Below are 18,509 nucleotides of genomic sequence, written 5' to 3'. Positions count from 1 at the left end.
TGGGTGCATAAAAAACTACCTTTTGTTTCAGTTTTTTTTTAAAAAAAAAAACAATCAATCTATACCTGCTTAAGTGGGATGGTGTATTTCTCTTCATTAATATCCAGAATTGGTTATTAAAGAATAATAAGTTACTGCAAAGCAACTGAATATGTATGTTTTCCTTTAGCTGGCTCCGAGACTTATTAAGCACTATTTCACAGAAAACAACAAATTATATGTTATGATCTGATTGCTTAAAATCGGTATTTCTGAGTGGAAGAGAAAACATTAGAATGAGAATACTTTGAAAATATATCCATTACTTTAGCCATAAAGAGGATTCTTGAAAATAAAAGCAGATGTGAATGTGATTCAAATTTAATATATTTGAAATGTAAAGTAAAAATATAATACACCTGGATAGAGTTATGCAAATTGTATGGGTAAATTTTTCCCCTAGGGATAACTTCAGTGTGTTCTCTAAATCCATTTTGAAAAAGAAAGAAAGAAAAGTGAGGATAACTTTTGGTATTTCCTTAAACTGATGCATAGCTTTTTCTTATTCTAGTGAATTAATAAAGCACATATTTTTAAAGAATTAACATAATCAGCTCTTTATGATTATGAACTGCATCTGCTTAAATTTTGGTAATCAACCATTTTTATTACTTCAATCATTCGATAGTGTTCTCAAAGGAATCACCTTACTATAATTTTCATTCTTAGACATGTGTCTTTTCCTTAGATATAGATGTTCATTTCTAGTTAGCATTTTAAGCATTGCCATTTAGAATAATAGAAACAACATGGGATTAGGGTCAAAAGATTTGAGTGTGGTTCTTAAAACTGATTTAGCAAGAGACCTTGGATACAGTGTAATGTTTTAAGCTTCATTTCTCATTTGTGCAGTAGAGTGAAAAATGTTTAACTGCGATGTTCTGAGAATCAAATGAGATGAAGTATATGAAAAAACAGAAAGTACTATTTACACACCATTATTATATTCAGGAAATAATCTTACATAAATAATCAAGTATGAGTGTCCTTTTTGTTTTTTAGCTACTCAAGATAAATACACAAATAATTACTGTGTAGGTCATAAAGCCATTTCTTTCTTTGCTGAACAATAACTTTATTGACCTAAACAATTCACCAGCGATCTAAGAAGCTGGAAAGGTTACAATAAACTTTCAAGCCTTCACACATATTTTTGTAGTTCGCTAACAAGGTTAACAATCCAACTCTTCATGCGTCCCAAACCTGGCGATTATAAATAATTTAAAAGATATTCAAGTGTTAGGTGTGCCGTTGTTTGCATCTTATTTTACTCCCCAGAATGACGACTGGACGCAACGTAAAAATAACTAGTGCTAAGGCACGGCATGGCATGGATCCATCGCCACAGCTCTTGGGTCTTGCATTGTTTAAGCTGATGTAGGTGGCTCCACGTTATGTCAAGTTACACGTTTATTATTAGTTCCGTATTAGAAGAGGCTGGTTTTGCACCCTGTCAACAAGGCTCGGGGAATCCACCCAGCCAAGCAGAAAAGGGTTAAAGGAGTCCAGCACAGTGGAGTAGTAGGGAACGTGTGTGGGAGAGTGTGTGCGAGTGAGAGCGCACAGGACAGAGGCATCGAGTTGCGGAGCGGACTCGTTCCTAAGTTCCAAAGGCCACGGTGTCCACGGTGTTCGGCCGTAGCGGGGCTGGGGGCACCCGGCCTGCACAGAGCGAGCGGCGCCCCGTGGATTTGGGGGGCTGGCTTGGAGGCAGAGGGGTCTCGCGAGGGTTTCAGGGCGTGGCTGGAGTGGGGGGCGCGCGGCGAGTGTGCACGGGTGTGCGCGCGCGAGAGGGCGAGTGTGAGCGCGGCGAGTGTGAGCGCGGCGAGTGTGCGGCCGCGTCGCCATTCCCCGTGACGTCAGAGTGTATTGTTGCAAGCGGGGCAGAGCTGAGCATCCCCGGAGCTGTCACCGCGGCGGCCGCGGCGGCGGCGCAGCGCGAGCCCCGCACGAGCGAGCCCGGCCGGCGCCGCCCCCGCCCGTCCACGGCCCCGCCGCCGCCGCCGCCCCCGCCCCCACCCGGCCCCGCGCGCCGCCGCCGCCGCCGCCCGCGCGCCCCCACCCCCCCACCCCACCCCCTCGCTACATCCCTCCCACCCGCCGCCGCCGCCCGCGCGCCTCCCCCCCGCGGAGCGAGTGCGGGTCACCGGGTCACTGGGTCATTGTCTCCGCGCCCGAGCCCCGAGCACCCCGTGGAATCCCCCACGTCATCATCAGAACCATCAATGAGATGCAAACATGAAAGACAAGAGGAAGAAGAAGGACCGCACCTGGGCCGAGGCTGCCCGCCTGGTACGTACCGCCCCCCGCCCGCGCGTCCCGCCGGCCCCGCGCCTCGCACCGCGCCGGCCCGCCGCGGCAGCGGAGACGGCCACTGCCAGCGCGAGCCGCCGCCTGTCCGCCGAGCTCCTGCTCTTTGTTATTCTGCGGGAGTGGGCTTGCCCAAGGGCCCCCGGGGGTGTGCGTGCGCGCGCGGAGGGGCGCAGCGATTATCTCGGGGAGCCCCGCGCCCGCCGCGCCCGGGACCGCCCGGGACACTTCTCCCGGTACTTCGCTGTCGGGGCTCGGCTGTGCCTTCTCCGCGGGTGAATTTCCGAGCGCTCGGCCCCGCTCCACTTTCCTCTCCACCGTTCCGGAGACCTTTGTGTGGCAATTACCACTCCCTCCCGGCCCCTCCACCCCCCGGAATTTCATCAATAACTCTGTGCACGGTCTGTGTGTATGTTCGGCGTTTGTGAGTTCATACATTTTACACGTGCATGCACGGTGTGTGTCCGACGCGGACTTGTGGGGCGTGTGCATGTGGGCTAGGTCTTTGCGTGTCTGTGTGCGGTGTCGTGAGTATGATGTATGCACACCGGTACGTGCATGTTTTGTGTGGCTCAAGTTCGTTTGTGTTTGTAGGTATTGTGCTCCGCTCCATGTTTGTGTGTACATTCTGTGCACGTGTGTGCAATTTGTGAGTGTGTGACCGGGTGTGTGTGTGTGTGTTTAGTGAAGTTGGGTCGGTGTCATTTGTAGTGGAAGGCTATTAAAAGTGTACAGCTAGGTGTGTTTTCCTGCTGGCTTCCTGGGCAGTGTTACTTGGCTGCTTTTCCTTTTCTTTAACCTTTCGGAGCTTACATTTTAATCATCGAAAGAATGTCTCTATAGAAATGCTGGTTCGCAGAGGGGCGTCGGCGTCTTTGGTTTGATGCATGTGTATGTGTGGGTTTTTCTTTTTCTTCTTTTAAAGGGCAGCTGTAAATGGATTTTTTTTTAAGTATATTTCTGTACAGTGTGTCTCACGGGAATGCAAGGCATTACATTTGGAGCTCAGCCTTTCAGGGTTTCGACTGCATGTATTAAATATTTATTCACCAACTTACTATCTGTTATAGATTGGCCAAAAGAAAACCGACTGCGTGCAGGGTGAGGGGACCCCAGGACGTGTTTTTGGCTTGACTTTGTAAAGATTGCTTTACTGTAACTGTGGTCTTTTTTTTTATGGTTTTGAATAACTACACCATGCTCAAAGAGAACATTTGTTAAAAGTAATTATCTGAGTTTCGCTGAAGGGCCTTGCTGGTATGTCTCTGGATTCTAGCAAAGGGTTTTAGGTAATTGGCCCTACTGCCCTGCGAAGAAGTAACAAAAGTCTTTTTTAATTGCAGTGTGTAGTTTTAGATTGAGGAAGTGGCTAGATCCCGTCACTTCATCTCTTAATTTGTTGAAGTGTAGGATATGATTTTTCCTCTTATCTGTGATTGTATTAATCACTAAATCACTTACTCTCTGTGGATGCATGGGTAGGTGATAGTCATTCTCTAATGAACTGTGTCTGGGAGAAGAAACTTATTTGTCAGGAGTATGTGTTAAGTAAGCAGTAAGTGTTAAGTAGATGCCAGATGGATATTATCACTGCATTTTTGCTAGAACATACTACATTACTTATTGTTTGCCCAGTCATTAATTCAGAATTGTATGGGGGTGTGGAAGGCTTCTGAAAATGCATTATTCAGGTTCCTTCAAGTGGCAATCAAGTATTATAGAGCTTCAGTGTATGTATTTTAAACAAGTGAACAGTGTCTATTTATAAATATTTTAAAATAATGACTCATGAATTAGCCATATCTTCCTGCAAAGAATTTTAATAAATAACATTCTGATAGAATTTAAAGATAATCATTTATATTCAATCAGGATACTTTACTATTCTTGAAAATACTGTGCTTTATTTGATCTAATCATAATATATCTGTATTTACAAATCTTGAAATAGACTTCTGAGTCACAGATTTTTGTTAAAAGTTGCATTTTCCTCTTGCAAAGTTCATTGATGGGAAAAGACACACTAGGAGTCAGCAACACAAAAGAATTAATGATAGACCAGATGTCTCTATTTTAACCAGACATATTGAACTAGTAGTTATGGTAATTTTTCAATTTGGTTCAAGTTATCCCCCCCACCCATAGTTGTAAAAATGTGTATGATTTCAAAATGTGACAGTTGAAATAAAATAATAAAATAGCAAGTAATTGTATTGGAAATATCTTTTTCAGAAATTTGTGATTTGTAAAAGTGACATGATCATTCTTAACTAATTTTGTGAATAAGAGAAGTGGATCCATTTGGGTAATAGAGACATTTTTTCATTATGATTATGATTTTCTTTATGATTACATAAGTGCATTTAGACTTAAAATCCTTTCCAAACTTGCATGAAAAACGTTTTACTCATACAATTGATAATAATTTATACTCAATGAAAAAGAAATGATTTTCTTCTTAGCACTTCTGTGATATAAATACTATCATTACATATTTTATATTGCCCCTTGCTGTACTTGTTGTAGTTAAGGACTTTTAGCCTTTTCTTCATCAAATGTTAAACCAGGTATCTCATTTTAAAAATAAAGACTAAGGATTGATGGACAATATAAAACTCAGTATGTGGTTCCTGCAATATATGAACTAGAGAAAGAATATCCAAATTAACATGAAGAATAGCTTTCCAATTAATACAGTGTACATTATATAACATTGCGCACACATACACACACACACACACACACACACACACACACCTCCATCTCCTACTGGAGAGAAGAAAGAAGGGGGGAGAGGGAGAAGGAGGGGGGGAGAGAGAGAGAGAGAGAGAGAGAGAGAGAGAGAGAGAGAGAGAGAGAGAGAGAGAAAGCGTCTTGAAGGAGAGGATATCAGGGAAGAGGAAATGCAAAATAGATTTTTTTGAACTGTGACCAAAAGCTTATGTTTAAATGTAGCTTTGCATTCATTTTAAAGAAAAATATATGTGGAAGAAGAGCAATTCTTTCCAGAGTAAGAACTTCCAGTCGACAACAAAATTTTTGTTTTTCTTTGTGAGAAAAGTATGTGGTCTCCAAATCTGTAAACTCTGTGTGGCAACTCCAGGGATTTTGTTTTAGATAGAGACGCAGCTATCAAGCTCTACCAGTTTTTTCATAGAAGTGTGTAATGTTTGTATGTAGTGGGCTTGCTTAGTTTAGGAGAGAAAGGAATGGTGGTCTAATTTCTCTGTGTTTTTAAGAATGCAGTGATTATTAACAGGCTGCCATTTTAAAACAGTAATACCACATCTTTTTTTTTCCCCTTTTTTTTTTTTTGTTCCTGCCCTGCATCAGTTGTAGAAATGTCAGCCTTCAGCCTCTTCCCCTCCCCCTCGGCCTTCTGCAGTTGTGGTTGTTACTTTGCGCATTGCCATTTAATATGGAGTCTGCTCCCAAACCAGATGCATTTTCATCTGTTTTATCTGCTCTTCTAAGGTTGTAGAGTCTCTGAGGATCCCATAATCACATGGAAGTATCCTCTGTCTTAATATTTGTAGACCACAATGAGAATAAAAATCAAAACCATAACTCATGTTGAGCTGGGGCTTTGACTTTAATCTTTTTTGACTTTTATCTCAAGTCTTCACTCTGTTACTATAAATACAGTTTAAACCATTGTGAAAGGATCTTCATGCTTCTTTGTAAAAAATGGGGATTTGACAGGACTTTGTTTTACTGCTCTAAGGGGTTTCTTTGTTACTGGCTTAACACAGAACATACTGTTATTTATATATTTGTTCTAGGTTAATTCTTTTTTTTTGACATGCAAAAATGTTGTTGCTTTGAGAAGTGCTTTTTGATAGTTGCATCGCTTTGTTCTATTGGGAATGCTGCTGTTAAGATAATGGTTCAATGTATTAATTTGTTCCCTGAGTTTCCTTCTATTTGTTTCATTCCTTACAATCTTCGTTTAGTCTCACTGGCACCTGAAAATAAATTGTAGCAATCTTCAATAGCTTTGTGCGTGGTAACATGGCTGATTTATTTGCTCATAGTTTAGATACATTTACTTAGATATGAATATCAGTGTTTTTGTTTTTGTTTTTTTTTCTTGGTAGTTCAAGGTGACCTTTGGGGGGGAAATTTAAATAGCAATTTTGCCTCATTGTTGGGAGAAAACAGGCACATATCTCTTTATGCCATAGCAAGATTACTGAAGATTTTAAAGAAATTTAAACCTTGTATATCATATTGTATTAAGTGGGGGGGGGTTATTAATTAAAGGAAATCTATATGAATCTTCCGCACAGTGAAGATTCTCTTGCGTAATGCATTATATTCTAAATAAACTGGTAGGGTTTCTAGAAAATAAAGCTGAAAGATACTGATAGCTGTTAAATAGAAAACTGTTCATAATTGTTAACTTACTGGTTGCTTGGACTTTTGTCTGTGTTTTAGAAATAAGCATCATTTTTTCAGGAATGATGAACATGGGGATGGAGGCGAGAGCATTGGTGCGACTGTTGACATAGCTCCCTATGCTAGAGGTGCTCAGATTATAGGTTAGGACCAGGCCCTCAACAGTTGAGAACACTTTAACTTGTGATTTGGGGTAAGCCCCAAAGGCACACATAAGCATAATTGTGACACTGCTCATTGGTTTACGAGCCTGTCTAACATATTTGGCAATTGGAGTTTTATTTTCAGTTCCTTACATTTCACTTGGTTTGTTCAGCTATTTTCTGTGCTCTACACATAACATCATCCCTTTCTGTCCATATCTCATCATCACTTCTTGCAGATATGGAACCTAAATTTCCATTTTGCAATGTGAAGAAAGGAAGAGGGTAGCAATTTCTGTGCCCATCTAGAAAAATAAAATGAGTTTCACGTTGAAAAAAAAAGTGAATTAATGAGAAATGTGAACTTAGGCCTACTGTTTAGGTTAATTTTTTATTTCCTGCTGACATGAAAGCAAATTTTAAGAATTGATTCTTTCTTAAGTTGTTCTCTTTTTTGACAAATTCTTTGGTTGCAGATAATTCCTTGGACGTCAGAAATGGCCTATCATCTTTGCATATGTAGCTTTTAGACTTGTAGAATTATACCTGTGTAGAGGAGGAACAAACTTCCCCCTATACTTAAAGTTCTTCTGGCTGGTCTAATAATCAAACAGACATGAAACAGATTAGCAAGAGAAAAATAACGAAATTTCATACATACATATGTATGGGAGCCCCACATACACAAAAAAGTCAGAGACCCCACATGCTCGAGAGGTTCAGAGATAGAAAGGGAACATGGGTGTATAAGACATCCTGAGCTAGGGATGAGGTGAGGTGCTGTGGGGGGGTCAAAGGGTCATTACAGGGTGATAAGAGCAGATGCTTAGTAAATAGAAGTTTGTCCTCCACTATAGATAGGTCCAAAGAAGTTATCCTGATAATCCCTTATGGGCAAGGCCCCAGTTCAAGTTTTCCCTAGGTCGTTAAAGAGGGGCAGAAGTTCCTCTTGAGCCTGAAGCTAAAATTGCCCTTAGCCCAAAACAACCTGAATACCACAGAGGAATCTCTTGGGGTGACTCATTCTGAACCCCCACACCTGTAAAGGAATTTCACCATAGAAAAGTTAACTTATAAAGTAATTAAATTTAATAATGTAATAGTTTCAACACTTCACTGAAATACATTGGAAATATGAAGTATGGTCCTTAAACATTTTAAGGGCTCTTACATATATGGTTCAAATGCTAGGGAGGGCACAAAGCTGTATCCTCCAGGAGTATAGAGTTCGGCAGAGGAGACAAGAAAAACTGGAGGATGACTGAGCCGATACCATCTGTGGGTGTCACATTAATGATCAGGCAGATGCTAGTTTACAGACTTACGGAAGGCAGAAACTTTGCAGTATATGGTGATTGTAGAAGGCTTAATGGATTACGTGAAACTTGGTAGCCCTTGAAATACGAGTAAGATTAAACAGGTGATGAGAGGCGAACAATCTGAGCAAACTACATGAGTAACGGTGTAGAGTCCAGAAAGAGGATGGGTTCGGGGGCAATAAGCAGACAGGTCTAGAAATATCAGAAGACTTGAGGGGTTAGGCGCTGCAATAAAGTTGAAAATAGTTTGGGAGGGAGGGATCTGAAAGTAATTTTAAGCAGTTGGACTTTGTAAATTGTAGCATGGGACTGGTGGGTTAGGTGGTAGCAGAAAGAGAATTAAAAAAAAAAAAAAAAAAAACCCACAAAATGACTATCCCTTATTAGAGAGGGTATACCTGTGGTCTGAGGTATCTCTGAACGCTTCCATTACTTGGAAATAAAGAGTCTGAAACAAAATTGATGTTAGAAATATTTCATTTTAAATAACACAACTTTTTTCTATTCTGTGTCCTTTGCCAAATGAGGCAAAGCAAATATTAGTAACAACATATATTACATTTGTACAAAGCAACACAGAGCACTGTGTTTCCTAGAATACACCCTTGAGACCTCTACATAGGCAAGCAGGTAGGTAGGTAGAGTTATCTCAGTATCTTGGTCTCTGAGTGTGGTTTCATGATGTGCTCAATATCATCACACTGTCTATAAGGAGCAGGACTGGCACAGGATTTTTTTTTTTATTCTGTTCTGTCTTTTCTGATTTTTTAAAAATAATACAGACATTTTAACAGATGTGAATTTAACTGATTTGTTGCATGGTGGAGCCAAGCCGTCATTAGACTCACTCTGCTTTTCAGATTGCCTGATTTTCATTTCTCTCTCTCTTTTAATAATCAAAAGTCTGCATGAAGTTGTTGTTAATTTATAGTTTTAAATTTCTCCCCCAGAGGTTGTCGGTAGCAGATCTTGGCCCCTTCCTGATAGGGCTGGGAGGAGGGGGGTCTGTATAGAACCACTTTCAGCTATTTGCCAGCACTGAGTGCCTTGATTGTTCTGCTTTTGTCCCTGCACAGTTGGTAGCTGGGGAAATCTAGCCCTGACTGAAACTTTCCCTGAAGAGCCCTTGGGGAACAAATAGAAACATTATATGATTAGCCACATTGTTTTCATTATTAAACAAATCTACATAAAAGGGTAGCAATTAACAGCTTTATCAGCCTGAACTTAGACACCTACCTCTCCTCTTCCTTCAGTATTCCTACTTGAAGTGGTAACAATTAACTGTTGCTGGTTTTAATGTCAGCAACTGACTACACTAAATTGGGAGTAGGCACTTCTCCAGGTTGATTGACATATAGCCCTCTGACACATTCTTAGGTAGTTTTAAGGCAAATTCATGCCCTGGGGTGAGAGCCAAAGGGCTTGTCAGAACATTGACTTTAATAGCTGAGATATATAAGTTAAATGATATCCAAGACCTTAGCTTTGGTGGAACTTTTAGAACCTGAGGAATTCTCCCAGGCAGTGCAATTCATATTTAGTGGACAACCTCAGACATTTTCAGATTTTTTCTTAAGTATATAGATGTATAATTTACTATATTATATAGTTATTTATCTTGGTTTATTTTGCCTATTTTTATCATAAAATAGTCCATGAAAAACTAGATAATGATTTTTAAAATAATTCTGCAGTTGGTATTTTTTTGTGGCAGTAGTTCAATTTTTCTTTACTTATGCAGTGGTTGATTTCTGAATATATTATCTGCAGTTTAAAAGAAAGAATGGAATAGGATGGACCCTCGTCAGAGTTCATTATTCAGAAGACAGAGGGCATTTCCAGGATTTCATTAACCATAATGTATTAAAACCTATTTTAATAATTTCAAGGAATTGGAAATTGAGATCAGATTTCTGGGTTTGTTTACCAGCTCAGTCATAGAGAAGACATGATATAGTGAGGCTGTTTTTCATTTTTCTTAGTTTCTTTTAATGTGAAATAAATGACTGCATATATAATTTATACATGTATCAGAGACCTTGTTGATGTGGTTGCTGAATTAAGTTGATATCTAGACCATCAGGACTCTCTGACCCTTCAACCTCTCCTCCTCTCTGCCATGCACATACACAGATAATCTCTTATTTTAAAAAAGTATTTATAAGAAAACCCCCTTCCTTTAAAATATGCATTATAATTCTTCAGAATCTTGCAATTAGAAATTATCTTTCCTGAATTATTTCTGTTTAGTTTAATTTCTTGTCTCTTTGAAATCAATCCCAGAAATTCAGTTAAAATATTTTGAATCAAACTTCTTTGATATTCTTGTTCTTTTGTCATCATTCTTCTTACCCATTCCTGCTTGCTTGAGGGTTCCTTCTCCTCTTGGTATCCCTGTTGGTGTTGATATATCTCAGAATTCTGCCTGCCCCCATCCTTTTTGTTTTAGTGTCCCTTGGACCCTCCTTTAGTAGTTTTAACCACCCAGTGGTAATTCTCTCATGATGAGGACTCCAGCCTTCATTTTTTCCCCTAAATTTCCAACGTATATTAACATTCCTATTGTTTTTTTCTATGTACTATGGATATGTCAAATGAAACTTATCCAGTTCAGCTAAACATCTATTGGACACCTCCCACAAATGTGTTTTGCATTTGACACAGAAAGAGGAATGTGACAGCATTCCTGTTTGGGAGAGACTTATCTATGTATACCTAAACACATGTTATCTGTGGAGAGTGGTAAATTATGTCTTCTAAATATACCTCACATTAGCTTCTTTTGTTTTCATTCACTATATTTTACATAGTTCTGACCTTCCAACTAATATTTTTTTCTCATCTCTTTTCCATGTCTTGCTTACGAAAGCTATAATTATCTTTCTAGAACAGATCTGATCTTACTGAATCATTCTTCTCCCTGAAAACTTTTGTGATTATCTTTGAGTTAAAGTTCAACAGGTCACAGGAAGCTGTTTTCAGTATTGGCAATATTTTTTTTAAGGCATATAGATTGTTTTCCCTAACAATATGCAGAATTTGGTATAAATCACACCAGCCTTCCCACCTTGTAGCAGTTGCTATAGCCTTAGATTTATTTTATATTTTTAAATAAAAAATAGTTGTTTTTAACAGTAGATAATTAAATTTATTAACATATTTTATCAACTTCTGTGTTCAACTTTGTTTCTTGTGTCATAATCCCCCTTTTAAATTGCCTCCTTTAATAGCGTTTTTTTTCTTTTTTCTTTTTTTTTTTTTATGAGGGTCTCTGGCTGGCTTCATAAAATCTTTGTATATCTAAAATGTTTTTGTTTTACCCACGCCTTTAAAAATCTATTTTATTAAACCTTTTTTAAGTTAATTATAGACTCATATGAAGTTATAAGAATTAAAAAAGAAGAGAGTGAGTGAATGACTACATCTTCTCCCTGTTATCCAAACCCTCTCCCTAAATTATTCCTATCCTCATAAATTTAATACAGTAAAGATTGGGTGTATGAAAGTAGTCAATAGCAGCCTTTAGGAAACATTATCTCCAAAATATGTGGATAATGATTCAAACGATCTCTTCATAAACCTTAGCACATCCTTCTTTAAAAAAAAAAAAAAAGTGGAGAAACTCGGTGGGAAAAACTAAGTGATTCCATGTATCCCCTACCTTTGAGTGATAATTTAGCTAGTTATAAAAGTCTTGGTTGATAGTTTTTTACCCTTAAAGCTTTGGAAATACGTCTTCATTATGTTATTGCATCAACAGTTGTGATACCTTGTTTGTGGTGAGTTTTATTTTAGAGGGGATATACTTTTTGTATCTGAAAATTGTTACATCTTATCTTTATCCTTGAAGTTCTGCAGTTTTACTACTCTGTCTTAAACATTTCTAGGTGGATTTGTTTGTATCCCACATGGTTGCTAGAGTATACTCGTACTTTATTTATTTATTTTTCTTTTTGGAGTATACTTGTTAACTTTTTTATGCTTTAGAATTTTAATCATGTTGTGATACAGAACTTACTTACTGCATTGTATCCCCCACCAAGCTGTGAATTCTTTGAAGTCTTCTAGGTGTTCCGTAAGCATTTAGCAGATTTAGCCTATCAGGCTTATAGGTTGGAAATGATTTATGAACAACTCAGAATGGACTCCACTAATACAGAGCAGGATACAGCAATGAATGTGTTGGCTTTATCAGTCAGAATTATGGGATACATGCAACCAAAAACAATTCTTGCTAACTTAAGTAGAAAAGGAATTTTTCAGAGGCCACAAAGTAGTTCATATAAACATCAAGAAGAATTCAAAAAAACAAGCTGGGAAAACAGGCAGGAATCAGTAGAGACTGGGCAGCAAAAACACACGGACAAAGTCATGCTACAAAACTAGTCTAGTTCGGATATTGCACTGGGTACCGTTGTCAGCACTAATAGTCGCAGCCGTGACTTAATGCTGAGCTGGGATACTGCCACTGCTGTCAATGTATCACATGAATGTATCATAATCTGCTATGTCTTTGCATCTCAAGTTCAAGATTCAAATTCACAGGCAGATGCACTAGTTGTCAGCCTCTAGTTCCCATATCTATACTTTAGCTGCTAGGGGCTAATGAAAAAAGGTATATGGCCTTTTCAGTGCTATGGTGGAAACATTTTCATGTTCATAGCAACAATAAAGTCAACAAGATTAAAACTAAATGTTTCCTCTCTTCCGCACCTCCTGCTCCCAGCATATCTTCTCCCCCTTTCTGTCATTTTTCAGTGAAAGCCACCACCATCTTCATAGTTTTTCAAGCTGAAAACCTTCTTGTCGTCATAAATGCCTTTTGGTATGTTTTGCCTTTTATTTCATAAGCATTGAGCTCTGCCAGTTTTATATCCTTTTCTTCAAATCTCAAAATTCCTTTCTTTACATCCTATACTTATATCCACTCCACTGTAATTTACCTTGATACTGTCACTATATGGGAAACTATAGATTCATGGCAGGCCTTAAAGTCAACCAGATTTATTCTTGAGCCTCAATTCTGCCATTTACTATGTTTGACCTTGGGCAAATTATTTAACATCTCTCCATTGTAGCTCCATTGTCTATTAAAAGGGAATAATAACATTACAGAGTGGCTGGAATAATTAAGATAATGTGTACAATGTACTTAGTACAGAGTCTGACATTAGAAGATGCCACTTAACGATAGTGTTGATAGTTTCGATCTTCTCATTAAGTTGCTACAACAACCTTGTAACTGATTTCACTGACTCTAGACTTGCTTCCACTTGGAATCATTCTCCTTGTTGCATCCATAACAGCTTCTTCAAAGGTAAAACTGACTTATGGTACCTACCCTTGAGTTCTGACTAAAGGTAAAACTGGTCCGTGGTACCCTCCACCTTGAGTCTGAATTGGTTCCTGTGGGAAACAAACAGCATTATCTTAACAGGGTGATTAAAGAAAGTCAGGGCACAGGAAAAGAAAAGAACAAAGGATGGTGAGGAAAATCAGGAATATCATCAGCAGGAAGCTGTTATTAGCCTTAGACTTGAAGGGCCAAGAAGAGCAGGGAGTAGTTTACTGCAGTGTTGCAGGCTGTGATTGTAGAAAGAGTGCCTGACAGGAACTGTGACCATAGGTAGTAAAATATAGCCACAGCCGGGGGGAAATATGGACGTTAGTACTCTGACCCCTCTCTCCTTCCATTCTCTGATCCCCAGTGGGTGCCTCCTGTTGGCTGAGCCCATCCAGAAGCCAGAGCACAGGGGATCTTCATTGAGGAAATTCATAGACGTCAGCTTACTGGGTCACAGAGTTGGATGGAGAAGTAGAGAATGAATCTGGAGTTGCTAATGGGGAATATACAAAATACCTCTTTTTCAAAAGCCTTTTAATAGCTTCTCATTATTCTCAGAGTGCAGTCCCTTGTTTCAGAATTCTTTAGGTTTGTCTTTTGCATACTTCTCCAATTTCAATGCTTGATTCTCTTGCCATTAGCATTCTAAATGGCAGTCATATAAATGTACTGTTAGATTTTTGTATTTATCATACTATTCCACATTTTGCCTTGACTTTGTACTTGTTGTTTCTTCTCTTTGTAAAGTCCTCCATCCCCACTTTTCCCCTTCATATTATCTGGTATATTCTTATACTTTCTCCAGATTTCAACGTCCTTTGAGAAACTTTTATGTGTTCCCAAAGCACTTCGTAGTTGTGACAGTACATTATTATTAGTTGTTTGCTTTCTTATTTATAATCATTTCCTGAGTGCCTAATGCACTCCCTCATGTTAAGTTTGTGCTAATTATAGTTGAATAAAGTGAACAAGTCAAAGAAAATTTTTTTCAGAGGAGCTGTTATAGCTAAGTTTTTAAGAGTTTTCAACAGAGCTGCGGAACTATAAAACTTACGTCTTCTTAATTTATTTCTGTGTCATTGCTGAATTATCACTGTACAATCTAGAGAAGGGATCACATTTCCTAAGAATTAATTGGACGACTGATGGATTTTGAAAGTCTGTGTCTACTTTCAACCCACTAACACCTTTTATTTCTTTGGGATAATAATTTGATAGTCATCATGCTTAATGGCACTCGAAAATATTCAGTTTCTGCCATTATGTTAGGTGCCATGTGAATGAAATAAGATAGGGACTTTGACCTTTGGAAAATCAGTGTGAAAATATAAACCACTTAGGGCCCAAGAGATAATTCTTTGTAAATTTAAAGTTGTGTAGTATAGTAGAAATTTAATAACCTAAAAGTAATCTTTTTCTATGTTTGATTTTAATAAGGTATAATAATGATCTATTAAAGACTTACAATCACTTCCAAACCAAGAGAAGAATTAATTATCTAATAAATTGATTCCAACACAGATTGGAAATATTCACCAAGTAAACAACCTCCTTTGTAAATGTAAATCAAATGTTTATATGCTTGGTGTATATAGCCTCTTTTTGAGTGTGTAGGATTCTGATATAATGATGGGATAGTCTTACTATATCAGTTATCATAAAGTAACACTTATTAATAATAATGGTTAAGAGCTAATACTTATTGAGTACTCATATGCCTGATACTGCACTACCTTATTATATGCATTATATTGTTTAATCCTAAGAGCAAACATAGGACAGACATTGTAATATTACCCACATTTTTTTCAGTTAAGAAATTTAGAATGTCTGTTAATTGAGTTTCTCTCAGTTACAACTGAAGTAAATTTAACTAAAGCTAGTTTAAACTAAAAGGCTCACATCACTGAGAAACCCAAGAATAGACATCAGTTGTAAGTGGATATAGAGATTTAAATGATGTCATCCAGGTATTTGCTTTCTCTCCACCCTTTGTTTTTGTTCTTGGCTTCATACTGCAGGCAGCGTTCCATCTAAGTCTTGGGCAAAGTCAGGTGGTCACAGGCACCCAGACATGCATAGATTAGCACACCAGCAAACAAGAGAATGAATAGCTATCTACCTACCTACCTACCTGCCTACCTATCATCTCTCTCCTCCTCCCCACTCCACCTGCTCCTCTTGCCCCCCCCATTCATTATTAATATTAGTAGTATTATTAATGCCAATCCCAGGGAAGTCTTCACTTTGTGCTACTTGGCTGATACACACCCTCTCTCACTAACAACAATGGCCAGGATCAGGTGACATGATAGATTGCTACACAACGATTACATGGAGCAGAGGAAATTTACACAAAAGCACCAATAAAGGAAAGATGGAAAATATGCTGGGAAAACAAATTATAAATGCCATTGCCTTTACTACAGACAGGGTAAATTTACTTGCTGAGCTAGTAAGTGGAACGATTGAAATCCATGTCTGCCCAGCTGTAGAGCTCTTGACCTTAAGACTATTATTGTACATGCTTTCTCATTCTCATTCATTCTTTCTGGTGTTATTTTTTATGATACTCATTTTACCTTTAAAAAATGTTAAAGCCAAAGCAGCCATTGCAAATTTTCTGTTTCCTCTGAAACTTTCCTGATTTAGAGGCTAGACATTTCAATGGATGGTTTCTGTTCTATTTTCCCTCATAGACCAGTTCCTTTAGAGTTATATATAAATAATCTCTATATACCGTGTTTCCCCCAAAATAAGACCTAGCCAGACAATCATGTCTAATGCGTCTTTTGGAGCAAAAATTCATATAAGTCCAGGTCTTATTTTGCTGTAATATAAGACTGCGTCTTATATAACACAATATAAGACCCAGTCTTATTTTAATATATTATACCCGGTCTTATATTAATTTTTTACTACAAAAGACGCTTTAGAGCTGATTATCCAGCTAGGTATTGTTTTCGGGGAAACACGGTAATATTTATAATATTGTTTAACACAATTCAGGATCTGAATTCACAAAATATATAATTCTGAAAGAAGCTTCCAGGTTCTTTCTTTATGCTCATGAAATTTTTAGTCACTGTAAAAATGCCAAGTTTTCTTCACAGATTAATCATGACCCTTAGAAAATGTTAATTTAGCAAATGGAGCAAACTTATCTTCTCTACAGTGTAAATCCTCACTCATTTCTTTGAATATTGAGATAAGATCAGCATAAGTAATGACTCTTTATTTCATGTAGAATTCTACAGGCATCACAATCTTATTTTTGTCACTTCTTGTTTACTCATCTAGTGGAATTTCTCTTCTCCTAAAGCTGGCATGAAACAAAGATAGTGCTTTAGAAGTATTTTCTTCTCCTTATCCACCCCTTTTTTTTCCCTAGATTTGTGGAAATTTACCCATACCTCTTCAGTTTGGATGAAGGTGGATGATACTGAGATTTGATGTTATCAATGGTTTGCTCTAGTCAGAGATGCTCTTGTGTATGAAGAAAAAAACACATGTAACCCACTAGGATTTTTAATGAGAAAATAAAAGAAATAGAGACACTATTAAAAATAAACAAAAGCGTTATCTCTGTTCCAATCTTTTCTCCAATTTTCATATATCTGTCTTCACTTTTTGGCTAATGTTATCTTCACAAACAGAGTTCCAGTAAAATAAATAGGAATAGATGGACTATCAGCAGGAGAAAAAATCAATGAGCAAATACAGATATTGCATTTCCTTTTAATCTTCTAATGACTCTGCTTTTTTCTTTTTTTTTTTTTTTTTTTTGGTCAAAATTCACTACTGAGTTCGGCTTCATGGTAGGAAATGCAAGATTCATGTAAGTTAAACAATTTTTCATTTGTTAAAAGATGAAGTAGAGGATGAGATCCTCTCCCACTCCATCTTTCCATGAAATTTTATTTCTTAATCAAGTTGGTGGTAGGTGATAGTAGTAGGCAGCTTTAAGGAAAGAAGCAACTTCAAGCACATTAAAGGTGTCATTCAGAAGAATGAATGACGGAGAAACACAGAGTAGAACTTTAATAAAACTTAGTGTTTTGTAATAATTTTTTCTCTGTGTTTGTGTATATAGCTTTAATTTTGTTGGATAGCATTTACAGAGAAAAAAGGATTGTGTTCTAAGTTACTACTTTTTTGTATGTCTTTAATGAATGGTTGACTGGATATTTCATTATAGTCAATAGGTTGGTACACAACTCTTTCATTTTCCTTCCTTACAGTCATGTGGTAGGGGTACATTTCTTTGCCCCCTTGAAGTTAGACATCATAATGTGAGTTGTCTTGTTCTCTCTAGCCAGTGTTTGTTTCCTCTTATTTCTTTCCCGGCTGTGTTGATCACAGAAGCTGGTGACAAGATGGAATTTCAGTCAGCCTGGTTCTTGGTTGGACATACAGATGTGAGTGAGAAATAAGTGTTTTTAATCTACTAAAAAGATTTGGGGTTAGTTTTTACTGCTTTGTATCCCTGCCTATCCTGACAGATACAGTCCTTATAGCAAAACAGGTGTTTTTATTTCCGGCCACCTTTTACCTTTGTTTATGAGATACTAAATGCATAATTACACTTTTAAGAAGTAAGGCAAACAAGGTCAACCCCTTTTTTCCTTCTTCATTACATTAAATTGCCTTGTAAAATCATCCTCTCCAGTATTTATGCTTTGGTATTTTTAAACCAGCAAACAATAGAGAATTTTCATTATAAGGAAAATTCTTTTTTATTCTCAAGATAATTCTGTTTATATTTTTGCCTTATAAAATAATTGCTTTTCCTCCCTTCTGTCTACTGAGGAGGAAAGTTTTGTAACCAGAAAGAGCAGAACAATTATTGTTAACAGGGAATTGAATTCCCAGATAGTTAAAGAGATAGAAAAAGGTCACCTGGATAGTTTAAATGAGTTCAAGTTCCCAAGTCCAGACAAATTGTGTTTCATT

General features: G+C 37.9%; 1 protein-coding gene across 1 annotated transcript in view; it reads left to right on the top strand.

Moving 5' to 3' along the window:
• Nucleotides 1-2,183: 2,183 nt before the first annotated feature.
• ASXL3 (ASXL transcriptional regulator 3) overlaps nt 2,184-18,509 on the top strand; it is a 171,079-nt gene continuing 154,753 nt past the window's right edge. The window contains exon 1 of the mRNA XM_081078727.1: nt 2,184-2,331. Within this exon, the coding sequence (XP_080934853.1) occupies nt 2,278-2,331 (54 nt within the window). The 5' untranslated portion in view covers nt 2,184-2,277. The remainder of the gene's footprint in view (nt 2,332-18,509) is intronic.

Source organism: Rhinolophus hipposideros, assembly GCF_964194185.1.
Source record: "Rhinolophus hipposideros genome assembly, chromosome: 17".
NCBI classification, from domain to species: Eukaryota; Metazoa; Chordata; class Mammalia; order Chiroptera; family Rhinolophidae; genus Rhinolophus; species Rhinolophus hipposideros.
This window is presented reverse-complemented; position numbering and strand designations above follow the sequence as displayed.